General features: G+C 39.9%; 1 protein-coding gene and 1 non-coding gene across 2 annotated transcripts; both read left to right on the top strand.

Moving 5' to 3' along the window:
• Positions 1 to 8,897: 8,897 nt before the first annotated feature.
• On the top strand, positions 8,898 to 22,481 carry LOC131246614 (uncharacterized). The gene is made up of 5 exons (XM_058246910.1): positions 8,898 to 9,216; positions 12,709 to 13,072; positions 19,027 to 19,097; positions 21,139 to 21,237; positions 22,204 to 22,481. The coding sequence occupies exons 1-5, from the start codon at positions 8,944 to 8,946 to the stop codon at positions 22,300 to 22,302; spliced, it is 906 nt and encodes a 301-aa protein (XP_058102893.1). The 5' UTR covers positions 8,898 to 8,943; the 3' UTR covers positions 22,303 to 22,481.
• A 4,790-nt stretch (positions 22,482 to 27,271) lies between these two features.
• On the top strand, positions 27,272 to 27,364 carry TRNAY-GUA (transfer RNA tyrosine (anticodon GUA)). The gene is made up of 2 exons: positions 27,272 to 27,308; positions 27,329 to 27,364. It is a non-coding gene; the product is annotated as a tRNA-Tyr (tRNA).
• Positions 27,365 to 27,862: the final 498 nt, after the last annotated feature.

Here is a 27,862-nt window from a genome sequence, read left to right as displayed (position 1 = left end):
TGCAGAAAACGAATTCATATGTGCAATCAATTAGTTGCATGTGAGTGTGTGTGTGTGGTGTGGACAGGGCTGCAACTTGGGCTTGTTGAGTTTTAGATTATCTTTTTTATTATTATTTAAGGAATAAGCTCATCTTAGTGGGGCTAGTCAACTTAGTGAATTGGATGCCATATTTAGACAACAATGGGCCCAACACATAATTTAGACAATTTTAATGGCGGGACTTCTCTTGTTGGTTTTTTTTTTTTTTTTTTGTTCCATCTATATGATGAAGGGTTACCCCCAAAAAATCAGAACATTTCGAGACTCACGTGGGCCCCACCTGATAAATTTATAGGTTTTTGGTATGATTTACACCATAACTATGTGCCCCACCTAAGTCTTGAATTGGATTAATTTTTTGGATCCACGGTGAAAATGTGATGGCGCACGTAATAGACAGAGGGTGGATCTAAAGCATGTTTCTCCATATAGCGCTTAGTTAATGCAAGTCATGCTTCCATGCATGTAGTCAGGCTAATGTAGTCCAGGATAATTAAAATTGGAATTGATGCAACTTAACAATTTATACTTACCTAATTCAATTATCAGAAGTGGGGTTTTCAATAATCTAGACTGTTCATCTCTCTTGCTTTTCTTCTTTTAATATTAGAATTTCTTTCTTCCAATGCCTTTACAACAGCAGCAGCATCCACACTCGGAGAAGCGGAGGCTCTCTTGGAATGGAAAAACATCATCTTCTAACCACAAGCTCTCCATTCATGGTCACTTCCAGCTGCTAATGCTAGTGCCACCATAATCTCTCCATGCAAATGGTATGGGATCTCCTGCAACGGCCTTGGAAGCGTAATAGAGATAAGCCTACCGAGTGTAGGCTTGCAAGGTAAGCTTGATAACTTGAGCTTCTCCTCATTTCCAAACCTCTTCCATCTCAATCTCAGTGACAACCCACTCACTAGAACCGTCCCAGCTGATATTGGCACTCTTTAGAGACTCGTCTCCGTCATTATCTCCATGAATAATCTCTTTGGAGTTCAACCTCTTTCAATGGATAACCTTTCTCACCTTTCAGAGCTCGACATCTCGTCTAATGAAATAACTGGGCCTATTCCCCCGTCTTTAGGTAACTTAACCAGGATGACAATCGTCTACCTCTATAACAATCAAATTTTTCTGGTTCAATTCCTGCACAATTAGAAAATCTCAAGAATTTGGTTCAATTGTCATTGTAAAATAACAGTCTGACAAGTCCAATCCCTTCTACTTTAGGTAATTTGAGAAACCTTACACCTTTGTACCTCTACAGAAATCAAATTTCTAGTTCAATTCCTACACAATTAGGAAATCTAAAGAATTTGATTTTGTACTCGGTACTAATGTATTGAAAGGAAGTTTTAAGAAATCTGTTTCTATCAATTTTGTGAATAGGATTCTTATTAAAAAATCATGTGCATTATTTTTTGAATGACTATCAGGTGTAAGATTCAAAAAAATAAAATAAAATCTACTAATCATTCACAGATATTTTAGCGGTGGACCACATCCGTCGCTAATTTCTGAAAAAGAGACGGATTTGGGTCCGTCGCTCATCATATTAGCGACGGACTTCATCCGTCGCTAATAATTTTAACAACTAGCAAAGATTTTTTCGAATTTTAGCGACGGATTTTTTTATTTTTTGGGCGGAGATATCCGTCGCAGATTAAACGACGGACCTTATCCGTCGAAAATGAATAACGACCCAGTAAACAGCGACGGATTTGGTCCGTCGCAAATCTACGATTTGGCGTAGTGTCAAGTGCTCAAATCCGTTTGACTTTTGTTGTACGACCTATTCATGGTGGGGCCCAGCAAATAAATGGTAGGGATCTTGTACACGTGCGCTTGACAAAACTTCCATGTAAGTGATGGCACCAGATCCCCTTTCCTAACATGTGTATGGGATCTGGACTCGTCATCTTTTGGCCCAACCATGAATGGGCCACAGCCCAAAATTGCAATTGTAATACTATCCTAGCCATTGGTTGGAGGACTTGGGCCCATTGAATATTAACCGTTGATCAAAATTCCTCCAATCGGCAGTCACAGGCCCATTTCTCTCGCTGTTTAAAGATCGTGGTGGGAATCCAGCAGCATTTTAAAATTGAACTTTTCAAAATCCTATTCTGAAAAATTCGTTAAGAATCTAATTCCAGAAGTCCGGCCCAGCCCATCTAATTGGATGATCTATACCGTTCGTCTGGTGGGCCTCACTGTGGTTGGGCCCTGGTTTGAGAGTCCTGCTGATTGGAAACTTCTAAGGGCCAGGGCAGTCAGTTGCAAGAGGACAATTAAAAATATAAATGAGCAGTGATCGCATGCAACGAGCGACAGTTCACATTCAAACAGTTATGACCGTCCAATGAATGTGACAGGTGAGCTATGGCCAATCCACGGTATCATTTAGCAAATGAACGGTTTAGAATGACACACGTGTGCCATGTAATGTTAACGGTTGATGTTGCTGGAACATTGCATTGAAACGATATGTTGTGTGTAAGATCACTCCAGGTGCTAGTGAGCCAAGTTGGGACATGAGACTAGATAGATCTAAGCATGTTCATTTACTGGACCTTACTGGGCCTAAATTCAGCCTGTTCAAAAGCTTAATGGGCCATAATGCATGAATTTGGAAGTTTTAGGTATAATTCCTTGTGGGGTGCCCTGCCAGCCTGATTTTTGGGTTCAGGCCAAACAAAGGAGGCTATGCCTGATGGACGGTGTAGATCTCATGCACAGGAAGTCATTGTCCCAAAAAAAAAGTGATCTGCGTGCCCACGCAAGCGATGCAAGAGTTTTGCTCCTAAACCTCCCTGTGGGATGAATCAAAGGGCTTGTGTTGAACCAAAAGGAGGAGAGGTTTAATTTTGTCAGTTTTTTCAGTATTAGTATTGACACATGTATGACAACCTTTGGGATATGAAAATATCGGATGTATTATGTAATGTGCTGTTTGTCCTTAGAAACATTGGAAAATCAAGGGACGTTTGAAGTCAAAGGATCCTTCGCATATGGTTTCAAATGTAGATAAAGGTGCCTTTAATATGATGAAATTTAGGGTCTTTAATTGATCGACAGACTGGTTGATCAATTGAGAAATTTTCAAATAGGTCAGTTTAGTCTTTGGACTGATTTGGACACATTCCATTGATCGAACATCAAGACTCGATCAATTGAGCAAATTTAGAAAAATCAAGCCTCTGGATACTTTTGTGCATGTTCAATTGATTGAACATGTGATGTCAATCGATCGAAGGTCATTGATCGGTCAATCGAAGCTTTGATCGATGACATGTGCAACTTCTATGTAAGTGTGCAATTTTGTTTCTAATTATGGAACTGGATTATATAAGTCTTATTATGTGTAGGATTAGGGTACGAAAACATTGTGATATAGAGAACTAGGGTTTTAAGAAGGAGAATTCACTTGTATAAGCAAGGATTTCGAATCTGTAAGTTGTTCATCACTTATAATTCTCTATTCATAGTAGATTGTTTGTCACTTGGGCGTCATGGGTTTTTTTCCCATATGAGTTTTTCCGCATAAAATAGTAGTGTTTCTCTATGATTACTTGATTTGCATTTTTATATTCACGTGTTTGATTTGTTTTAAGGTTGTTTCTGCACCTAACGTGTGCCGACTGTGACAACAAGTGATATTAGAGCGTTTTAAGGTTGTTTCTGCACCTAACGTGTGCCGGCTGTGCACAACAAGTGATATTAGAGCATACACTTTATGTTAGGGTTGTATATCGAATCTGAGACGTGTTTAAAGGGATTGAATGTGAAGTTTGAGATGAAATATGCAGATAAAAAAATATCTTTGAATTATAGAGATTGAAGATGAAAGCCCTTTTTTATTTAGCAATGGGTGTCGCAGGCTCTTCTTCATAAAGTGAGACATCCTGAAACTACGAAGAAAGAGGCTTGGGATGACTTAGATCAAAGGGTTATCAGCGCAATTCAATTATGTTTAGCCGATGATGTTTTTTATAATATTGTTTTTGAGACGACCACCATAGGCTTATGGGCGAAGTTGGAGAGCCTCTACATGACGAAGTTGCTCTCCAATCGCCTATATCTAAAGAAATAGTTATACACTTTGTGGATAGCGAAAGTTCCGGATCTCTCTAAATACATCAGCGCCTTTAACAAATTAATTTTCAAATTGACAAGCATTGATGTGAAGATAGATGAAGAAGACAAAATCATAATGTTGTTGACATCCCTTCTAGATCCTTATGAGAATTTGGTGGATACTTTATACCATAATAGGGATACCTTAGACCTTGATACTATTATCTTTGCCTTTCAGTCGAAGCAACGAAGAAGGAATAATGGTGGGGAAGGTACTTCTGTAAGTGCTTGGCTCAGCTCGGCTAATAGCTAACCCCAGCTCAAACTCGACTCGGCTCGGTCCTTGAGCCTATCTTGCTACCTCAGCTCAGTTCGATCAGCAGCTCGGGCTAATTAGAGCTGAGTTCAAGCATGTTCGGTATTTTCTCAAATAGGTAGAATGCATCTTCAATTTCTCACATAATGTAAAACAGTAACAATATTTTACAAGGATTTCATCAAACACCTAAAAAAGCAGTATCAAAATCAAACACCTGGGCGAGCAGCACCAAAATCAAACAGCCGATGTATCCATTCCTTCCTCGCCAACACTTCGTTGAGTCATTTCATTAAACACTCGACAAGCAGCATTCATATCAAAATAACCAAGTCACCGAGCTAATTCGATCTGAGTCGATTCGAGTTGAGGTTCGATCCGAGTCGAGTCAAGCTTGAGCAAGCTCAAACTTGACTCGAAATTTTTTCGAGCTCCAAAAGCCATCTCGACTCGGTCTGAATCAGTGTTCGAAGTATCGGTATCACTACAATTTTCGCTGGCCAGGGATATGGAAACAATATTGATATCACCGATAACCGAAAATGCAGGAAAACATGGGGAAAACAACAGAATTTTCAGCGAAACTTCAGGAGATATTAAAATGTGCATATTTGCATATTTATAAATAAAAAGAATACATGCGTACACAACAAGTTTCCATTTAATTAGGGTTGTTCCCGAGTCGAGCTAGCTCGAAAAACTATGATTGACTCAGCTCGAGTCAACTTTGATTGACTCGGCTTGAATGGCTGTTTCGGGCCGAGTAAAGCTAATTATTTGAAGCTCGAGTTGAGTTTGAGCTGACTTTGACCAGGGGGCATTTCAACTCGACTTGACTTGAAGCTTGAACTCGAGCTCGACTCGGCTCGATTAATAAATATATTAAATATTATATATATATATATATATATATATATATATATATATGAGTCATGCTCCCATGTGCACCTACGCACATGAAGAAGAAGAAAACAAACCCTAGAGTCGCTATCAGACGGCACGCACCCCCTTTCCCTTTCCCTTTCTTCTCTTTCTCTACCCACTGCCAGGCGCACGCCTGCCCGGACCACCACCACCAGTTTTCATTTCAGCTTCACAATATTATGATTTCAATCTCTTGAGATCTACTTCTTAGGCGAGAAACCCAAGAAATCCGAGATGGGTTCTTCTCAGATTTGTTAGAGCTTCAAGGAAAATCCAATGGTCTGATTAGCTAGAGCTCTTTACTTAGATTTTTGATATGTGTTCTGCTCGGTTTCTTTTTTAGTACTTAGATTTCTGTTGGTGGAAGAAGATCAAGAACAGATCGGTTCTTACAGGTTTCCTCATCCCATTTGAAGTTTTGTTTAGTTTTTTCATTGGGTTTTGCTTTGATTCTCCTAAGATTTTTGAATTCTTCATCAATGGAGGAGGATCAAGAACAGAATCTATTACTCTCTCACCCAACAAGCTCGAGCACGACTCAAGGTAAACTTGACTCGACTCGAACCACTACCTCACAAGCTAAGCTTCAATGTTGAGCTCGAGGCCGAGCTCAAGCTCGAGTACAACATGGACAAGCCGAGCCAAGCTTGGCCCACCTTAACTCGACTCAGCTCGATGCCCACCTCTACATTTAATGGGACCTTAAAAGCAAGTGTTGTTGTAAGAAATCAGTCCAACTATCTCATTCGACCTATTTAACCATCCAACCTTTCATCCAAACATCCATCGATATTGCAAAATATCAACAACACATGATATTTCACCAAGAAATCATCAACAATTAGAAAGAAATGAAATATTGTAGTCTTAATAACGCGCATGTTGCAATATCAATAATATTGAGATATTATTAATATTATCAATGACAAATTTAACACTACATACAACCATATGCCCATGAAAAAAAAATTGAAATAATTTTTTTTCTAATAAAAAAAATTCTGTTGATATCAATATGTTGCCAGTATTATTAAAATAACGTCAATACACTTGTGATGCAAGCATAACTTAAAATTTACATAGTCAAAAATATTAGCGATACATTGGCAATATTGATGCATTGGCAATACAAGCAATACCTATAATTTACATAGTTGAAAATATTTATAATTACAATAGCGATATTGATATGTTGACAATACTTAGTGATACATTGCTAATACCTGGAATTTCTGATATTACCGGCGTTATTGGTATCACTACCAGTGTTATTGGTATCGCTGAGCTAGAGATAAAGATAAAATCGAAGATATTTCGATAATATTGGAGATCATTCGAACATTGGTCTGAATCCAATTTCAAGCCGAGGGAAGTCAAGCTTTTCCGAGTCAAATCTAGCGAGTTGCGACTCATGTACAGCTCTACTAATGTATCTATCTCTTCCCTCTTTAATGCATTTCCCACTCTTATTTCTTTAATGCATCTCTCTCTAACCATTACACAACATGCCCTTGTATTTGCTAGTCTTCATTTTCTTCCTTTTATAAACTTCATTTTCTCCCTTCCTCTCTATCTCTGTGGATAAAACGACCCTTTCTCTTTCCACCAACTTCAGCCGTGGAGGGTCGGTTATTAGTAAGATTCGGTCGTTGCTTTTGTTGGATTTGCAGTAAGGTGATAGGCAAGATCAAGTCATCGCTTCTGTCAGGATGTCACGATCTCTTTCATCTCTTGGTCATGCCATAGGTCTCTCTCTCCCCTTCATTTTTCAGCCATTCATCATATTGCTTTTTTTTTTCAGAAATATAATTGCTCTCACATAATTAAGCCACACATGTGGGTAATCCATACTGCTCACCAGGCAGGCCTTGCCATATACATGCCTTGGCTAAGAACTTGAGCCGGTCAGCTCATTCAAGTAGACTTTGCTTATATGTGGAATGGAACCCTCACCTTGCATCTCTCTCTCTCTCTAGCTCAACCTTAGGCTTGGGTGGGGCCTTGGCTAAATATTTTGGATCGGGCTTGGATCGAGCAATTTTAGCCCGGCATGGGCTAGGTTGGATTTGGGCTTAGGTGTAACAATGCAGGTTGGGCTTGGAGAGCTTGGCCTGACCCCTAAATCGGCCCATTGACACCCCTACTATTCAATGTGAGCTGTGAAAATTTTATACCAACCGTCCATTAAATGGACAGTTCTTAGGAACATAGAATAAATAACACTAAACAATACTTTCATCTCACCACCATCTACATTTGGACACACATATTGAAAGGTTTAGGGTTGTTTGGATGCCTGCAAAGTCCTTAAGTTATAAAGGGATCCTTACTCTTGCTGTGGTGGTCGACTCTCAAGAGTTTCAACACCCGGTCAAGGGTTTGAGCATCCATAGGTGGTGAAATCCCACTATGGTGTGTGGGGGTGTGCATGCGTGTGTTAAAAAAAAAAAGTTATAAAAAGATTACAGGTAATCTCTTCATGGGGGCTGTTTGGATGCATGTATTTGCATGCGAAAGGTTTTTACGTCTAAATATTCATTATACATGTTAGAGCATAATAGTTAATATATACTTATGACATGTGAGGCCCACCGTAATGTGTATGGTACATCCAATCTATTAATCACATACTTCCTTTGATGCTCTCTTATAACTTAAAAATTGACATGTCCATTGTCAAATGAATCACATAAGGGAAGAATAGGATGTCCACTATTAAAAACTTTTAAATTGCACATGGGGCTATTGTAATGGGTGAAAGGCATTAAGTTCATTTAGTGCATACATGCTTTAATGCTCTCTTAAAACCTTATAAAAATCAAGGCTTTCTTATATGATTTGTAAATTTTGAAAGGTTTACTCGCTCTATGGTATTAATCTCCTCTTTATTTATTATAAACACTTCACCTAAAGCAGATTATCACTTAAAAGCTAAATAAAATAGCGTAAAATAGATTATCACTTAAAAGCTAAATAAAATAGCATGTAAACTAGTTATACCTAGGTAAAAACCTGTTGCCATGGTATTTTGGTGACGAATTTAGCGATGAAAATTTTCGTCACTAAAACTTTTTTATTTTTTAGCGACGAAGATGTTCGTTACTAAAAGTTTTGTAATTATTTTTAGCGACGAAAATTTCATCAATAAGAGTTTAATATTTATTTTTTAACAACGAAAATATTCATCGCTAAAAGTTTTGTAATTTTTTTTAGCAACGAAAATTTTCGTCGCTGAAAGTTAACTTTTAGCTTGCTAAAAAACTTGCCTTTACCGATGATTGAAATTTTTTGTCGATAAAATCTTGTTGTCACAATCTTTTGGCGACGAAAATTTTCGTCGCTAAAACTTTTTTGCTACAGCAATTGCTACAGGTCTGACACTTTTTAGGTAATCTGTTTACAATTTAAAAAAAATTACGGGCATCCAAACGACCGCTTAGATTGAGGTAGATATATATGTACAGTCTCTTTGTGCACGCGCATATGATCATTCATGTTCTGCCAGAGTATCGTATAATTCCATCGGTGATATTGCGTACAGCCCCCCTCGCGCCTTTCTTATCCCAAAAACCAAAAGGCGCTCCGCTATGGCCGTACAACTCCTCCTTTTCTCCGTTCCCGTTACACAGAAACTCTCCCAGCGGCCTAAAATATCGCCGATATATCGCGATACGGTTTCCCTCCCGATATCTTCTCGGCGCTCTCCTTCTCCTTCAAGAAGAGCTTGTCCTGGAATCAGATCAATCAAATGCAAAGCTCTAAGAGAAGACTCTCAGCCGCAGACGTACGGTGGTGATGATCGGACCGTTTATCAAGGAATCTACGGCCCTTGGACCGTCGATTCTACTGATGTTCGCGAGGTACTGTTCTGGACCGCTGATCTGCGCTAGAATGGCTTTTTTTTCGGACGGGTTTGGTTTAGGCCTGGCCCGAATCGGCACTCCGGGCCTGCCCGACCCGAAAGGTGAATGTTCCTGATCCATCTGTTGATCAGGTGGGCTGCACATACACGAAAACATAGACATTTAGAAAAATGAAAACCAACGGTGTACATGCAAGCACAACCCGTTGATTGATCTGACCCGTTTATTGCCTAACGGATTATATGATTCGAAAGTTGTTAGAATAGGAGACGTGTACACATTGAGTCAGGCCGGGCCGGGCCGGGCTCAAAATGACCTGAGCCCAAGCCCAATCAGAAAATTGATTGGATGCCTAGTCCACCGGCCAACCTAGGTCTGCCGGCCGCCCGGCCGTTGCCAATCCTCGTGGCACTGGCGCCCAAGTGTGGTGAGAAATGGGCAAGGGTTAGCCAGAGTGTCGGTGGAAGCGCTCACTGCAATGACGTCTAGGTGTAGTAAAAAGTAGGTGAAGGTTCTTGTGCCATTTTGGATGAGTGAAGATAAAGAAGCTACTTGGGGGAATAGGATTTATCTTGCCACATGGAAATGAGGAACTTGAGAGGTGAAAGAGAATGGAGTTGGTGGATATGGTTAAACGAAGGAGAGTTAACATAGCTTGTGTATAAGTGACCTAGTGGAAAAGGGGCAAAAGCTAAGGAAATTGATGGATATATACTTTGGTATATGGGAAAATATTACAATAAAAATAGTGTTAGGATGTTGGTAGAAAGAGGTTTTAGTGGTAAAGTTGTAGATAAGAGAGTAGGCAATACGTTTCAATGGTAAAGCTTGTGTCGGGAGAGGAGATAATCAATGTCGTTAGAGCATGTGCGCTACATGCAGGATTAGAGGAGATATTTTTGGGAGGACATCGATGGACTAATACAAGGAATTCTAAATGGAGAGAAGATTTATAGGAGGGGACCTAAATGGTCATGTGGGAAAAGGGAGTAGATGGTATGAAAGGGTATGTAGAGGATGTGATTTTGGAAATGGAAATGAGATGAGGGATGCTATCATGGATTTTGCTATATCATACAATCTTGCTATAACAAATACATACTTTGAAAAGATGTGAGCATTTAATAACCTTTGAAAGTGGATCATATACAACCAATTAGACTTCTTTCTACTTGAAAAGACAGAACGGTTAATATGTAAAGACTTTAAGGTTATAACAAGGAAGAGTTTGACCACACAACGTTGGCTAATGGTTATGAATGTTTACATCAAGAGATGCAAGAGGGGGTGAAATTGGGAAGTTATAAGAACAAGGTGTTTTTTTTTTTTTTTTGAAGACACAACGTGTCCCCGCCTCTTTTTTTGAAGTGAGACTAATCCCTGTAAATACATGCAATCACCCACAACCACGTGTATCGGGTAAAGCCAACGCGGGGAATCAAACCCTCACCTATAGGGAGCAAACCTATGGTGAAGACCATTCGCCCAAACCTTGTTGGCAGGGGGTGAAATTGAGAAGTTCTAAGAACAAGGTGTTGGGACTGAAAATGAGATAAAGTAAGTTCCATTTAGGAATAAATTGATTAAAGAAGAAAAGTTGGATGATGAGGAAGAAGTTAATGTTATGCGGAATGTGATGGCTAAGTGCATTCATAAAGTGATGAAAGAAGTTTTAAGAGTATAAGAGGGAAAAGCCACTCTTATAAGGAAACTTGGTGGTGGAATGGAGAATTCCAAAACGTTTGGGTTAGAAGTTCAATCCCTCCCAAGGTATTCCAAAATGGTTATGTAATGGACGACATGTAATTGTAACCGTGGTAATTGTTGCCTGTTATGGGTTCGTAACAGCTGTTACGAAAAAATTAACTTGTAATGGCTATTTTTTTTTCAAAAAAAAAAAAAGGGTACGGCCCATTACAACCTATATCTTGGCGGTGGATGTTGTGGCCACCGTTACCATTATGGAATAGCTTGAATCCTTGATCCCACCTCTAGATGCTACAAACTTGATTATAAGCCCAACAATTGACTATGTAATAGGATTCCAATTGTCTTTTAGTTCTAAAAACTAGAAATCATTCAGAAGAAATTCCATCTTCAAGTAATCCCTCAAAATTATATTGCAAATAATCAGAAGTAGAATGGTTCATGGGTATGGCCCTTTTGCCTGTTTATAGGCTTAACTACAATGCAAATCCCTCTCAAGGATAAATACTCATCTTGACCCGATGGGCCCACATATGTCTTGCTTTCCCAAAGTTAGCTTAGGTTACCTTATTAAAGTTGTAGTAGAAGAAGGAAAATGACTAAACAAAGAAAACTAAATAAAAGAGTCCAAATCCTACTCAAATCACTATTTATATTCAACCAACCATCTGGCCATGGGGGCAGTATGGTTTGTACAAAACTCCTATTTACTTTATATAGTTTGTTTATAAATCCTAGAATACATTTTGATTGGGCTTGGGGGCTCCATAGTCTGATCGGTTTTATATTTGAGCCATCTGATTGGATTTGCAAACATCAAAGTCTAATCAGCTCCTCTATTTTATATATTGTGTTATCTACCAAAAAATCCAACGTTTGAAAGAAGCTAAACTTACAATGTCTACCGTGTAGCTATGCCTCCATTTCATCTTACGTTTACCTTATGATATAACTAACGGTTAATCCATTAACACTCATAACAGTTGGGCAATTTCGTATTTGAGCAAATTGTTGTATATCTATTCAACTTCTCCTAAACAGGGCCAGTTGAATGGGGAGATATCCATGGTCTTTGCATCAGAGTTTACATCGAAAGATAGATTTGAATAGGAAATTGTAAGACTTTAACAATTTTGAGGGCATATAGATGTTTATCAGTGTTAGAATATAGGATGTGTATGTACGGTTGTATATACTATAGATAAGTATATGGGTGGATTTAGTTGAATGCATTTATACCTGTTAAGATCTCCTACCTCCTGTAAGTATACTTGTCATTCTCAATAAAATAAGATACATTACAATTCTCCAAAATGTAGTCTTTTGTAATCAACATGGTATCAGAGCCATGGTTTTGATTCCTCCACCACCATCCTTGTGATCACCACCAACCACTGCCTCACTTCACAACCACCGTGGCCATGTGTTTCGGCACATCTATAGCATCGGGTCTATCACCGCCCACCAGATTCACCCAATCTCCATTCATTCTTCCTCTTCATCTTCTCCACATCTGGCTGGCAACCTACTCATCACCTTGCAAACCCACCATTTGCAGCCCTTCTGCTGCTACTGTAAATGCACCTAGTGGTGCAGCTGAGGAACTAGGGGACCTCGCACATAGGATAGGCAATTGTATAGTTATCTACAGCATGTACAGTTGTGCATACACATCTTATGCTTTAGTAATTGCATGCCTGTCTCATAAACCTTCGAATCAGCATGATTGGTTCTTGGCTGTGTTTGAGAGAGATCAATTGATTATTTACAAAATTTCAACAGGTTATCTTGTATAGATCTGGATTGGTGACTGCTGCTGCATCCTTCGTAATTGCAGCTTCATCTGCTTTTCTACCAGAAGACACTTTCTTGACGGATATAGTAAAACAAAACATTGATTTGTTATATGTGATCGGAGCTGGAGGACTTGGCTTATCGTTGTTGTTAATCCACATTTACGTCACGCCTATTAAACGCACTCTTCAAGCGTTATGGGCACTTGGTGTTGTTGGCTCACTTGCAACGTATCTAAATCTTGCACAACCTGTTGGAGAGAGCTTGACACAGTACGTCGTTGATAACCCAATAGCTGTGTGGTTCATCGGGCCTCTCTTTGCGTCTTTGACAGGACTTGTCTTCAAGGAAGGTAAAGACAGTGAGTTTGATATCTTTTATGGGAAATGATACTATGTGACTAGTTTGTACCATATTATGATGCAAATGAGTTGAATGTGCATGGACAGCACAAAGTATTGATCCGACCATTTCATCTGGTCCAACACACTCATCATGGGCCACCTTGTGAAAATCACACTGATTGGATGGTTCACATCCAATTGGTGGCCCATTGTGTTATAGCCGTCAGCTGTCCAGGCTACTGGTTAGACAGTTAGGATCAGCATATCAAACTGATTTTTGAGATACATAAATAACCAAGGGAAGCTCTGCCAAATGGGCTTTCTAGTTTTGACGATTGGACTTTTTCTGCAGAAAACTATCAGGACATCCTTTTTACAAGCCACCAATCAGATGGTTTGCAAAATGGATGGATTGCCCATGAATAGCACGGTTGGACTGGATGGATGTTCCGCATGAGTGCACAATGTGTGGTGCAAGCTAGTTGCTTAGGATCATTTCCGACATTTTTATACTTTAATGCCTTAATGGACAAGCATTTAAGTTTTGTTGTTGGTGTAACTTGATATTAGATGAGATGAGACCTCTTCCACAGTTGAACTCGTTTCCTCGTGAAAATAATTGGGCCTATTTCTGTAATCTATATTCCAAATGGCCAATACAAAAAGAAACCGTCCTTTTTTTAGAAAGAAAAAGACAAGGTTAGCTGAAATAAAGACTATGAATTTATCTTAGTTCCAATGATCAGTAACAATACTCTCTCATAATGTAAGGATTGGTAAAAGATGTTAAACAGTGGTAATATGAGAGATGATTTCTGACTGTCCAATGCTAAAAGCACTCCATGCTGATTATTACCCATAGAATATGAATTCACAGCAGAAGCTCCGGACCTGATTGCATGCTTCTCAAATTGCAAAATCTGTTTTCCAACTGCAAAGGACTTCTTTTGCAGTTATTATTATTTTTTAACATTGATAACTTATTGATAATAGACCTAGGCCAAAGATAGCACAGGAACCCAGAACCAAAAGAAAATTACAACTCCAACCAGCGATCTGGAAAATGGTCGATCACCTTTGATGCAATCACCCGCTCCATAACATGAAATTTAACCCTCCTAAAGACCTCCAATTCTTTGCTCCTTGTAGTCCTAAAACAATGATAATTTCTTTCTAACCATATGAACCAAATTCCCGCTAATAGACATATATGCCAAACTTCTTTTTTTGTCTGACCTTCCCCATGGCACTGCCGTCCCACATCAAGCTAATATCTGCATCAAGGTGAATCAACAAAATGGAACCGGTTGCCCACAATGTTCGAACTCGGAAGCTTTTCACTGAATTCCAGTGGAATGGCTTTTTCTTTTTTTTTTCGAAGATTATATTAAAGGGAGCCAAAAACAACCCAAAAGAAAACAAACAAAACAAGACAAAACAAAACCAAAAACTAGAAAACAAGAACAAGACAAAACAAAACTAGAAAACAAGAATAAGACTGAACCCAACTACACAACCAAGAAAAACAAAAGCAAAAAAACAAGAATAAGACTGAACCCAACAATACAACCAAGAAAAACAAAAGCAAAAAAACAAGACCAGCTAAACAACTTGAAAGTCGAAATGCCCATAATAGGAACGATACACCCAAAACTATCCTAGAATAGAGGAGATGACACTACTATCCAGAGGGAAGAGACTAATGGAGACTTTATGGAGAATCCCAACCGACACCCTGGAAGAGGAGGACGGGTTCCTGAAGCAGTGCATGTTCCTTTCTCTCCAAATGGCCCAGAGAGTTGCTGACCTAGCAAGGCGCCAAAGGGACTTTAGAGGATTGCCAATGCCTCTATCGTGCCAAGCAAACAATAGGCCTAAAATGTCGCTAGGCATGACCCACTAAGAACTAAATCTACTGAGAATGGAGGGCAAATGTCCCTTGCGAAGGGAAAGTGAATGAATAGGTGACTAATAGTCTCAACTTCAAGACAACAGATGCAAACATTGGGGAAAATCATGCCACGCTTCTAAAGATTGTCGACTATGAGGATCCTTCCTCTTGCGAGAAGCCAAGCAAAAGCAACGACTTTCGATGTTGCTCCAAAGTACCAGACAAAGGAGTGGAAGGACCAAGTTGGAGTAGTGACCAAGTTATGCAAGAGATGAAGCAGAGACTTTGAAGAGAATAGACCTGAGGGAGAGAGTGACCAAGACAAGGAATCCTCCAGGCCTAGAGTAGACCTGACATCTTCAGGGAGCTTCAAAAGGTGCAGAAATCCTTGTAACTCAAGCTTGAACATCGATCTCCTGTAAGGGGGGCACTACACCTTGGAACCAACATTAGAAAAGCGATGTGCTACCGAGTTGGAAAGATTAGAGGCGATCCTAGTTAAGATGTGAAAAAGAGACTAGAGGGGGCCATCTGAGATCCAGTGGTCCAACTAGAAATGAATATGCTTTCCATTACCAAGGGCCAAAGAGAACCCATCCATCAAAAGGAGCCCAAGGGAGGCAATGGATTTCCAGACTGAAGAGGCTCTATAGAGACAGGAGATCTTGGAAAACCAACCTCCCTCCCTCCTTCAATGTTACGATCTTGGAAGATCCTAACCCTTTGTTCAATAACCCAGAAATAAACAATTAAGGACATTCATATCAATGGTCCATGTTGTGCAGAAAATAGTTGACTTGAGGGGCTAGATTTCTAATCTGGGGGTTTTGGTGCATCCTTATCCATCGGATCAACATACCATGGCCCCATATGTGTTGATGTTGTGTGCCCCAAAAAGCCAATGATGACCATGATCATGGATCTAATAACCACTTATGTATGATATATTCGAAAACTATATATGGTTTTACGGGTTACAAGGATGGATTCCTTTAGTTGTCTTAGGGGAAGGTGAGTTTGGACACAATGGCCATTGGCATGGAGAGAATTGTGTTTCATGGATCTTAGTACTCTAAGGGGGTGTTTGATTTTTCAATTCCTTAGTAAATACCAGTAAGTATCTGTAAATAGCTCATTATTGTTATTTACATCTATTTGATTTCCAGGGGATAATTCCACCTTGAAACTTAGTCTAGAAAATGTTGATTTAAATCTGTGGAGCCCATCGTGATGTATGTGACATATCCACACCGTCCATCCGTTTTACCTGAACATTTTAGGGCATGAACCCAAAAATGAGGCAAATCCAAAGCTCAAGTGACCCACACCATAGGAAATCATGGTCATTAAAGGTTTTTAACGATAGGCATTCAACCCACTATTTAGTGTGGCGTGGTCCACTTGAGCTTTGGATCTACCTCAATTTTGGATTCATGCCTTAAAATCATCTCGCAAAATGGATGGATGGCGTGGATAAGCTACATATCATAGTGGGCCCCACATGAAATCCGCACCCTCGGTTTTAGTGTCAAAAAAGCAAACGGTCATTGTCAGCATAAAAAAAAGTGCAGGAATTACATTGGTAATTAATAGTTACCCATTTACATGTATTTACATGAGGGAATTGACAAAATATACAACTCTTAAATTCTATAGCCACAGTTGTGGGATTGGGCAATTTGTGGAATGTTAAGTGGCCATCCTCTCCGTGGGAACCAACGAGTTGGGATGGATAGTCTTAACCATTGGGCTTTTGGTACCTTGGCCCTACCCCACATAGGAGTGTGAGTGTTCACAACATGTAGGTTATGGGCTAGCTAAGCACTTGCATTGGAAGACCATGTCAAGTATCTGATCTCGAAGACCTATCATGTCCAGATTGGGTCGACTTAAGCACATAGTAGTGTTGACTAAACCTTAGACTTGAGGTCATGTAAAGACTTTGCAATTTTAATGTTTTGTGTTTTGGCTCACCCTATGAGGTTACATTAGTGTGACACATGTGCGGTTAGGTATAGGCATTAGGATGTGGTAGAAGATAACATATTCTAGGATAGGATCCATTGGTTCACCTTGAAACTCATTAATCGCTTAGATCTTGGTGATCTAACCATTTATTGAATGATTTTCTACTCGGTCTAGCACTTGAAAGGTTTTAGATGTTTAGTCAAAGGTTTTTAATTGTTGCTCTTTTATGTTAACCGTTCAAAATCTTATTATCATACTTGATGGATATTTGATGGTTGAGATCTTGTAATCCATCTCTTAGGCCGGCATGGGATTATGGTCAAGAGTGGATGCCACTTGGTAGTGGAGGGATTGGGTCAAGTTGGGTACATCAAAAAGGCAGGTTTAAAATCCTTTGGTAATGTGAGACATTACCGAAGTCTATAGGGGCACTAAATTGGTACATCCATTTAAAACCCCAACTCCTTGTAAATAGATCCTACCTAAGGAGAGAGATGGCAAGAGAGAACCGTGGACATTTAGAGGGTGTTTGTTTTTCAATTCTCCCATGTAAATACATGTAAATGGGTAATGATTAATTACCAACATATTTCCTGCACTTTTTTCTATGCTGACAATGACCGTTTATTTTTTTGACACTAAAACCGAGGGTGCGAATTTCATATGTGGCCCACTATGATAATATGTGGCTTATCCACATTGTCCATCCATTTTGTAGGATAATTTTAGGGCATGAATCCAAAAATTGAGGTAGATCCAAAATTCAAGTGAACCATGCCACACAAAATAGTGGATTGAACGCCTATCATTAAAAACCTTCTACAACCACGGTTTCCTATGGTGCAGGCCACTTGAGGTTTGGATTTGCCTCATTTTTGGGCTCATGCCCTAAAATGTTCATGTAAAATGAATGGATGACGTGGATATGCCACATACACCATGGTGGACCCCACATTTAAATCAACCTTTTCTGGACCAAGTTTCAAGGTGGAAATAGCCCTGGAAATCAAATAGACCCAAATAACAATAATGAGCTATTTACAACTACTTACTGAGGAACTGAAAAATCAAACACCCCCTTAACCACCTTGGAGGTTTGATGAGAGAGAAGAGAAAAGGAAGAGAGAGAGAGAGAGAGAGAGAGAGAGAGAGAGAGAGATCATCTCATCTCTCCTCTGTTCACACATGCACACATGTGGGGTCGACCTTGTGGATAGCTCTTTGGTGCACACACCCAGCCCTATGGTGGGCATGCAAATGGCTCTCTACTTTCTCGTCTCATTGGGATAGATCGGCGAGAGATCTCCTACTTTGGAGAAGTGACATCGGCAAATCGTCACGTGATCAAAGGAATGAATCTAAGGTAAGGTCTCTACCATCGATTTGTGTATATAGGGAGTTGATTGTAGGAGTTTTTGAAAACCTCATGTTTCCATGTCTTTCCAAAATTGCTAACAACATGTACAGAATTCTGTGAATCAGCGAACTGTACATTTGCTGATGAGAAGGACTCTATAATCCCTCGTGGCATAGCTAATGCGATTTCATGATGCATGTTAAGTGTTGCTCCTTTGTATGTACAGGTTGTGGTAGATGAGTTATTTGATACCCCAAGAGAGCATGATGGTCTATATGCATACACACAGCTGCTTAAGACGTGGTATACAACCTCAGCCCAAACCATCCAACTCATGTCCCCTATTGTAGATGGCGCATAGCCCCAAAACAGTTTGGTTGGATGATCCCAACCTGTGATTAATGGACATTTCCTCTTCTTCTTCTTTTTTCCTTTTCATTTAATTCGCCCAACCTATCTCACCATTAGGATCATTTCCTGATCTACAGTGGGGATCATGATTTGGACAGTTATCCTTCAACCAGAAAAAAAATAAAATCATGATTTGGACAGTTTGGATTGAGGTACATGTACTCCACTTCTGCAGTAGTAGTGCACATGTACATATTGTCATCCTCTGAAGAGTACAAAGTCTTTGGTGTGATATTTCTAGTATTACCCTAATACTGCTTTCTTTCTGCAAAGTTCCTATGCCCTGCAACATTTTGGCATATTTCTTCTCTTATAATGATGCAAACCCCACACAGGTCTCTGCTATGGAAAGTTGGAAGCTGGGGTCCTGACATTCATCATCCCCACAGTACTTCTTGGCCACCTGGTATTTTGTCTCAAGCTGCTATTAGCCTTTGATTTGGATTCGGCATATCAGCAACATATAGAAAGGAGACACGTACTTGTCCGGGGACCATGGTTTGATGATCTAGACATTTATGGGATGTGCCCCATTGTGGATGGGCCATGCCCGAAGATTCTCCAAGATTGGAAGATCTAGCCATCTGATCTTTTGCCTTCCATTGAATTTTGGATCTTCGCTTCATTTTTTCTTCCAAATTACCTATTTACAGACCGCCATTCAAACAATTAGGATTGTTTCACATTGTCCATAAAATGTTGGAACAATCATATCAAAATAGATCACTAAACCAACGGCCTCACTTCTATTGAAAGGCCTATGGACACCATCTGAGAATCATTTAATTCTCCGATAGCAACTGTTGATGAAGTTCTTGTTGGGGGTCTCAATGCATGGCTCAGTGGTAGACACACCGTGTTTCAACACTGAGATCATGGGTTCGAGTGCCCATGTGGGGTGTGCGTGTAAATAAAAATAAAATAAATAAAAAGTTCTTGTTGAGGACCCAAGGTTTATACAAGAATTGGGTCCCATTGTGGATGGACCATGCCTCAAAATTCTCTAAGATTAGAATATCTAGCCATCCAACGTTTTGCCTTCCACTGAATTTTGGATCTTTTTTTTCTTCTTTTTTTGGTTTGAACTGTCTATTTACAGGCCAATTAAGATTTTTGCATCAGGGTGATTTTATTAAACAAGTTGTTTTTTAATCCTAACATACTAGATGAAATTTTAAAGGTCCATTTCGTAGCTACTAAAAAATGAGGTCATCTCATTTTAGTTAATGGTAATTGTGTATTACAGATTAGATAAATTGTTTGTTATGAGGATTATTTTTAATCCCCTAAAAAAAATCCATCATCATCATCTAAGCCTCATCCCAGCTAATTGGGGTTGTCTACATGAATCTTGTTCCACCCCTCCACTCTAATAAGGGCCATAACTAGGGAATGTCCTAGCATGAGTTTGGGATGCCATATTGTTCGGGTTCATGATGGAAGTTATGGCATAGGTTTGACATCGGCTGCCAACTTGATGCAACCCTCCTTTATCCGCGCCTGGGAACACCCTAGCATGAGTCTAGAATGTCACATTGTTCGGGTTCATGATGAAAGTTGTTGCATGGGTTTTTCACCAGTTGCCAGCCTAATGCAACCTCTTTTATCTGGCTTGGGACCGGCAATGAGAGCGCAAAATTCGCACAGTCGCAATATAATAGACTATTACATGGGTCGATTACAATCCGACACTATAATAGTCTGTCGTATTGGTTGATTACAATTAAAAAATTACAACTAATCCCTATCATTTTTATTAAAAAGCTCTCAAATATTTAATTACCATTAAACTAAAATGAGACGAACTTATTTTTAGGTGGCTACCAAACAGGCCAAAATGTTTATAATGCACATACCCTCATTTATTTTGGCAAGAATGCACGAAAATTGTCAGAATTTCAGAAATGATAAATCCAATAAATAGGATTCAGATAAAACAATTCCTGCAAGTACCCTATATGAGCTTTGCTAAGCCCTGTACTTGTCAGCTAACGTGCACACCACAATGTACCTGGCAGACAGGTGCAATATCCAAGCCATCCATCAGAAGGTTACCACTATGTAGTTTCCTTATGCCAAGAATCAGGTTGGTCCACTGGTCAGGTAGGTGACAATTAACTGAACAAATGTAAGGCTGTGAGAAAATTACCTGAAGGTTTTGAGACCGTCAACTTATTTCTAATATCATGACATACCATACCGAATGGTCCACCTGTATCTTTAGGCAAGCTTCGATATTTCACGCCACCATGGCATATGTGGTGGCGTGTGCATTAGCTACTCGTACACGCATGGCGGCTTAGCAAAGCTTACCTTATATTATCTGATACCATTATGAGCATCGTGTCAAATCTTAGACAATACATTGAGCATATATGCAAATGTAACTATCATAGGTTTTAGCTTTAGAATACTGTTTCTTATGACAGGCTGTTTCTAATGTGCAGAGTGGATTAATGGATGGCAACACGAAGCTTAGTCTATTGGGTGTGTGGATGGCTCTCTTTGTCATATTTGCAGCTAGGAAGTTTACACAGCCCATGAAGGTATCTTCATGGACAAATCTGGTCTCTAGCATAATAATTTTAGGGCCTGTTTGGACACGACTTCAGCAAACCCCATTTCCATCAATTTTCTTGGTCAACTTTCTCATTGATTGGTTTTCAACGAGTGGGCTTTTCAGCACCTATTTTGTCAAATGGGGCATTAGATGACCCGCCACATTACATCGATCGAGGACCTCTTCCTAGCTTGGAACGATGAGGATGGAGGAATACTGGGAAGGAGGAAGTGGCGCATCGCTATGCTTGCGGCTCTTTGGGCTATCTAGGCTTAAAAGGAATGACTGTTGCTTCCAGAATAAAAGGAACTCTGAGGCAGGAGTTTTCCTTAGGGTTACCCAATTTTTGAGGGACTGGGTGCCTTGGTCTTTTGGGAGGCAGGAGTTTTCCTTAGGGTTACCCAATTTTTGAGGGATTGGGTGCCTTAGTCTTTTGGGAGGCAGGGGCTTCTCTTCGGGTTTTTTTATTATTATTTTGAGCTAAGCTGTCTGTGGGAGCCCTTGCAGTGGCGGGTTTGGGTCTCCCGGTGTTGGCTCTGGTTGTTGCTGTATTTTTAGTTTTAGGTCTTTCTAGTGTCTGTTAGGTTTTCTTTTTCTGGCATTGCTAGCTCGTCTCTTGTTTTCTTTCTTTTCAATAAAATTTCACCTTTCAAAAAAAAAAAAGATGACGTTTGCAAAAGTGCATCCAAACACGGGCTTCGGAAAAGGGGTTTGGCTCAAAACAACATTTTGGCAACAAAAAGAAAACCCTTTCATTATTACCATTTACCATTACCTGAAATTGATATTTCCATGCCTACAAGGGTATTTTGATATTTCTAAATTTTGTTTTTAGCTCTCTTTAATGTCTCTGCCATGACTAAATCTCTCTGTTGTCCATGACTCACTCCTGATATTCTCTCTCCTTTTTTTTCTTTTTTCTTTTTTTCTTTTTTTTAAACTTTCCTTAAAGGATGACATTGGCGACAAATCCGTATTCATGTTCAATGCCCTCCCAGAAGAGGAAAAGCAGGCTTTGGTTGAGAAACTCGAGCAACAGTTTGGTAATTAGAAAGGCAGTGTAGCCTAAAAACATGCGTAATGCAAAAGAGATGTGTATATATACAAATTCGAGTGCTGCGGTTACTGGGTCGAAGCAAGCTTGTGAGAGACAGGTAATGCAACTGTTAATACATCCTTTTGTTAACTTGGGTATGAATTCTCATCTATTTTGTAAGTGAATTTCCTCAAGTAGTATTCTTTGGTGCTGGCCTGTCCTTATACAAGGAGAATGCCAAGGAGATTTGCATGGAGAAGATTGATGAAGGTATTCACAGAACCCATGCTTATGTGGAACATATGTGTGAGATCCATTCCCATTCATCAGTTGGGGCCCAACATGACAGTCCCAAAATTCAGCTGGTCCATTCATCTGTGGGTCACACGTGTTTTTGGAATGCAGATCATTAGTCCCTTTTAGGGCTGCAACTTGGGTTCGAGTCAATCCTAACCCAACTGACCCAACCCTCCTTAGGTCTGGGTTAGGGTTGGAAAACGCCAGCCCGATTTGAAATAGGGTTAGGTTTGGGTTGAGCAAATTCAGGTTGGGTTTGGTCAGGTTGGCAATAACCATGTGTATTTAGTTTGGGTAGGGTTGGGCACCTTTGGTTGGAAGTCAGATTGTGTCAGGTTGCAAGTTGGGTTCTCTTCAGGTTGGGTCGGGCTCATGTTGACCCTCAACCCGACTCAAACTGCTGGATTTGCAACCCTCATCCCCTTTTCTGACCATCCATTTTTCTCATACTATTGTGTCCACATAATGAATAGGATTATCAGGCCAGGAATGTTTTTGGCCCCACCTGACGTATGGTACAGATCTCTTTCATACATGCCACATCAACACATGTGCCTCCTCAATCTCCTTTGGGTTGAATCTCTTTTGAATTTCTCGAATACAACAAACTCTCTTCTGCTAATCTTGCAAATCTCATGAAACTGATTGAAAATTTGTGAAATGCTTTAATTTCCCATTACATTGATGACCCCCATCATGGTGAGACACCAACCCATGCAAGCTTTGTGGGGCTCACCTTGATGCGTGTTTGACATCCATTCCATCCTTCATTAGGTTAGTTCATGTCAGCCCAAAATTTAGGTCGATCTAGAACTTAATGTATAGGCCTGGCAATGGGATGGACCCAAGCTTGGATTTTGAACTGATGGAGCTGGGCTTGATTTTTCCGCAACCAGACCCGGACCATTGCCAGCCTTATTCATATGGGCCACACCACAGGGAATTGTGGGGAGGTGACACACCATTGAAACCTTCCCAAGGGCCAGTATGATGCATGCCATCAAACCCGGTCGTAGGGTGAATCACACCAGGATGAACCTGTAGTCTATGCTCCTATCTGGCATGTAAAATCCCGAAGCGGATTGATTTGATTGGACCACGTGCTGCCATCAGAGATGGGGCTTGGTCGATTTCGCTCTCCTCTCCACTACGTTACACTACCTAGCTAGGAATGATCATTGCCACTAATTGTCTTGTAGGCTCTCAATCTCAACTGCTCATCCATTCCAGTAGGGCTGTCTCAATACATACATGGACCTGCTCTCAATCTCAACTGCTCATCCATTCCAGCAGGGCTGTCTCATTAGATACATGGACCTGCAGGTACCTGATGCACCCGACCGACGCATTTTTGAACAGGTCTGTGTCCCATCTTTCAAACCTGTTTAGAGATCGGGCTGGGTACAGGTCCACCATTTTGGATCTATACTATTTTATTCTTTTAGGAAAGGGGGGTCTAGCTGGTTCTGGGTAAGTCCACCACCTTGGACCTGGTTAAAATTGGACTGGGTGTGCATTGCGTCTAGTTAATTTTAATATTTATAATAATAATAATTATTATTATTACTACTTATTAATTATTCTGGCGATGAAATGAGGTTTCCTAAGCCACACACATGTTAGACGCCCTGTTAACTAGTCAAGGTAATACATGTGTGTGTAGTCCATCCATTCAGGTGGGCCCAACCATGTAGATGCTCTTGTTTGATGTGGACCTTTGTTCAAAACCAGGGTCCAAAGGCCCGATGGGTACCCGAACCCAATAACGTTTGGGTCCAGGTCTTCAAAAATGCGGCTTGGACCTGGCAAGACCTAAACCTAGAGCTGGCCACGCGACGACTCATCTAGGCAAACTTGACTTGTCTGACTTGTTCAGATCTGATTCGATCCAAACCAAGTGGATGAGTTGATCCGAATTGAGTTGAATTCATCCAATACGAACTCAAAACGAGTTGAGTTTGAGTCACACAGTAAGTCAACTCAACCAGAAATCCAACTCGGTACTGACTCGACTCGATCCGAAACTTGACTGCATATATATTTTAAAAAGGGTCAGATATGACATTTCAGATATGAGATGCCGTGTAGCTGATGGAGGCTGCAATTTTGGCAAGTGAATCTAGGTTTTGAGTTGTGATTTCAGCCCGTGGATACCTACTGCACCCAAACCGGCCTGGTACTTGTGGCTAGGGTTGGACTCGGTCCGAATTAGTCCAGGCCATACCAGGACTCAGATCAGGTCAGGCATGCTGGACTCAGTACCAAGTTGGGTCGAGTTCGGGTCAGGCCTATTTCGAAACTGGATTGAGTCAGATCAGCCCTAACTCGACTTGATGCCCAGCTCTACCTAAAGCTGACCAACTCGGATATGGTAACACTAGGACCCGACCTAGTGAGGACCTATATTCCAGCCCACTCTCAGCCAACCAAAGTTTAGAACAACTGGACCATTCTAACCATCTTATTTGTAACATGCAAAGTGGACCATAGTTCTAAAACTCACTGACTTGGTTGAGTCAACTCAAAAGAGACTCATCTGAAACTTTGAGTTGACCCGAGTTTTGGAGTTCTTGAATTATGAAACTGATGTAGGACATATTATGGATGCATTCTTAGCATCGCTGGACCAAAAGAAGGCTAAACAGAAGCAAAATTAGTCTGTCAGATTCAGGCCTAGTCCTACGTATGGCATGATGTAACTTAGCCTAGGCATGTCCAGTTTGAAGAAATTCAGTCCGGATAGGGAAAAATTAGTGTTTGAAATATGAACCATTAATTTGCCATAACTTTTGATTAAAATATTATTACGGGATGCACGGCCTATCAACCTTTATGTAGCGGGCCATTCGGGGGTCAACGGACCCACATGGGTCACACCCATTCATTTTGCAAGAAAATATACATCGTGAGTCACGTCCATCCATTTCGTGAGAAAACATATATAGTGAGTCACATCTGTCTATTTTGTGAGAAACGCATAAATTTTGTTCAAAACTGTGATTTAAAAAAACTATTTTTAGTCATTTTGATTTTTGATGTATTTTTTATTTTTAGAGTTTTAGATTTCTGTTTTTAAGAACTTGATTGAGTTTTAGATTTTGGTTTTTTTTTTTCCCAAATTGTAATCATGCTGGGAATGATCCGGTAAGGTTAATTTAGTACTTTCTATTTTTGGTAAAACTTACTATTTCAGGTAAGTTCTATTCTACTTGAATTAGAACTTTTATTAGAGTTAAAGTTTTACTGTTTTGGATAATTTCAAAAAAGGGTTTTATTTTATTTTTTTCCAAGGAGTATAACGGAGAAATCATACATATTATGCATTATTCAATAAAATTATTCGAGTTCTCTCTCTTTCTTTTTTTTCTCTTGTGAATTAAAAAAACAAAACACTACTTTATGAATTTAAGACCTTTACTACTTGATAAAGACAGTCTTCTTCAGTGATATTTCGAATTTAAGGCCTTTACTAGACAGTCTTCTTCAGTGATATTTCCCACTCTTCCCTGCACCAGAAGTAGACAGTTAAATTCATTAAAAGAAAAAATAAGTTAAGTTTATCTAACTTGAATCATCCATTAGTTAAGCCCTGCATTGGATTGCTTTTGAGTCTCAATAATCACTTAAATGAATGCTAACCGTACGATCTATGGCTTGTAAAACAGACAGCTACAACAGAGATGACCAACATTGAAATGGTTAGGATCTTCCAGTTGCTGTGACTTTTGCATCTAGGGGCCTGGAATAAATAGATAGGCACCTGCAACCCAAACACTGTGGGGCCCACCGTGACGTTTATGTTATATCCAGTCCGTCCATTTTCCATCAGCACTGTTTCTTGTGGTGTGTCCCATTTGAATTTTGGATCTCTCTCTTTGTACCGACATCCTAAAATGAGCTGGCGAAACGGATGAACGGATTGGATATAACACAAACATCATGGTGGGCCCCACATTGCTTGGGGGTTACAGGAATCACATGCAAACCACGTCATGAATAAGCAATCCAGATCAGAAGAAAAGAAGAGCAATAGTTATTTGAGGAGGTGACAGCGCAACCATCTTATCTTCCTGTGAATCCAAAACCGTTGAAATAGTGGGCCATTCAAAAGATGCTTTGTTTATAGCCCCGAAATCAGATTTTGATTAAAACATCCTGACTTCTTATTAGTGGAGGTATCTGAATCTGGGTCGTTGGCTACTCATATTGGCATGTTAGGATCATAGTTCAAAAATTGGCTCATCTATGGTGAGGCCCACGATTTGGACAGTCCAATAGATTGATCTACACCGTTTATTAAGTCTAGAACCCAATTCAAGGTCTACCATACAAGAAATTAGACCGAGCAGACGATCAAATCCATCTTAGTTTCGACTCTATTTTTTGTAGCCATCCTTTTTCCAATCCATGGATGGGATTATTAGGATTGCCTGATGGAAGTGGATCTCTAGAATCATAGCTAATCCATGATAAGAAATATAAAATAAGTGAATCATCTTGACTGTCCATATTAGAAGCGGTTAAGATCATCAAAACAGCTTGATATTTTCGTGGTAGCCTATGAAATGTATATTGGACTTAATGAATGGTGTAGATCAAGCGATCAGACTGTTTACGTGTCCCATTGTAACTTGGATAACTGAACTTATGGTACTATATGAAAAATGTATAGAAACATAGCAAGTGACCGACCTTAGCTCAGTTGGTAGAGCGGAGGACTGTAGTTGGGAATCCAAACAGATAAATCCTTAGGTCGCTGGTTCGAATCCGGCAGGTCGGATTTTGTGGAAAATGTTCTATCGTTTTCTTTCTTTTTTTCTTTTTTTCTTTTATATTAAAGGTGTAGTCCAGAATTTGTGTGGGGCCCACTTGGTATGTGATTGATATTGAATCTGTCCACTGAAAAACCCTGCCATGATGATCAGACGGACTTAAAAAATTGTAGATACAATCATAAGGTGGACCACACCGAAACGAGTAATATATGCCGCTCATAAACATTCAAATTCACGTTTAGTTCATATGATGATTTGATTGGCTGGATTTAAGGTGGGCCACACCACAAGAAACTGTATACACAATTAAGAAACATCCAAATTCACTTTTAGCCCATATATGATGATTCCAACGGTAGGATTTAAAGTGGGCCATACCAGAAGAAACAACATACACTGCTTTTGTGTTCCAAATGGTGCAGTACAGAATGTGTGGAGCCCACGTGGCATGTGCATGACATTCAACCTGTTTAATTAAAAAACCCCGCCATAATGATCAGATG

The sequence above is a fragment of the Magnolia sinica genome, chromosome 5 (assembly GCF_029962835.1).
Source record: "Magnolia sinica isolate HGM2019 chromosome 5, MsV1, whole genome shotgun sequence".
In the NCBI taxonomy this organism is placed as follows: domain Eukaryota; kingdom Viridiplantae; phylum Streptophyta; class Magnoliopsida; order Magnoliales; family Magnoliaceae; genus Magnolia; species Magnolia sinica.
The sequence above is the reverse complement of the archived record's forward strand: the minus strand, read 5'-3'. Positions and strand labels throughout refer to the sequence as shown.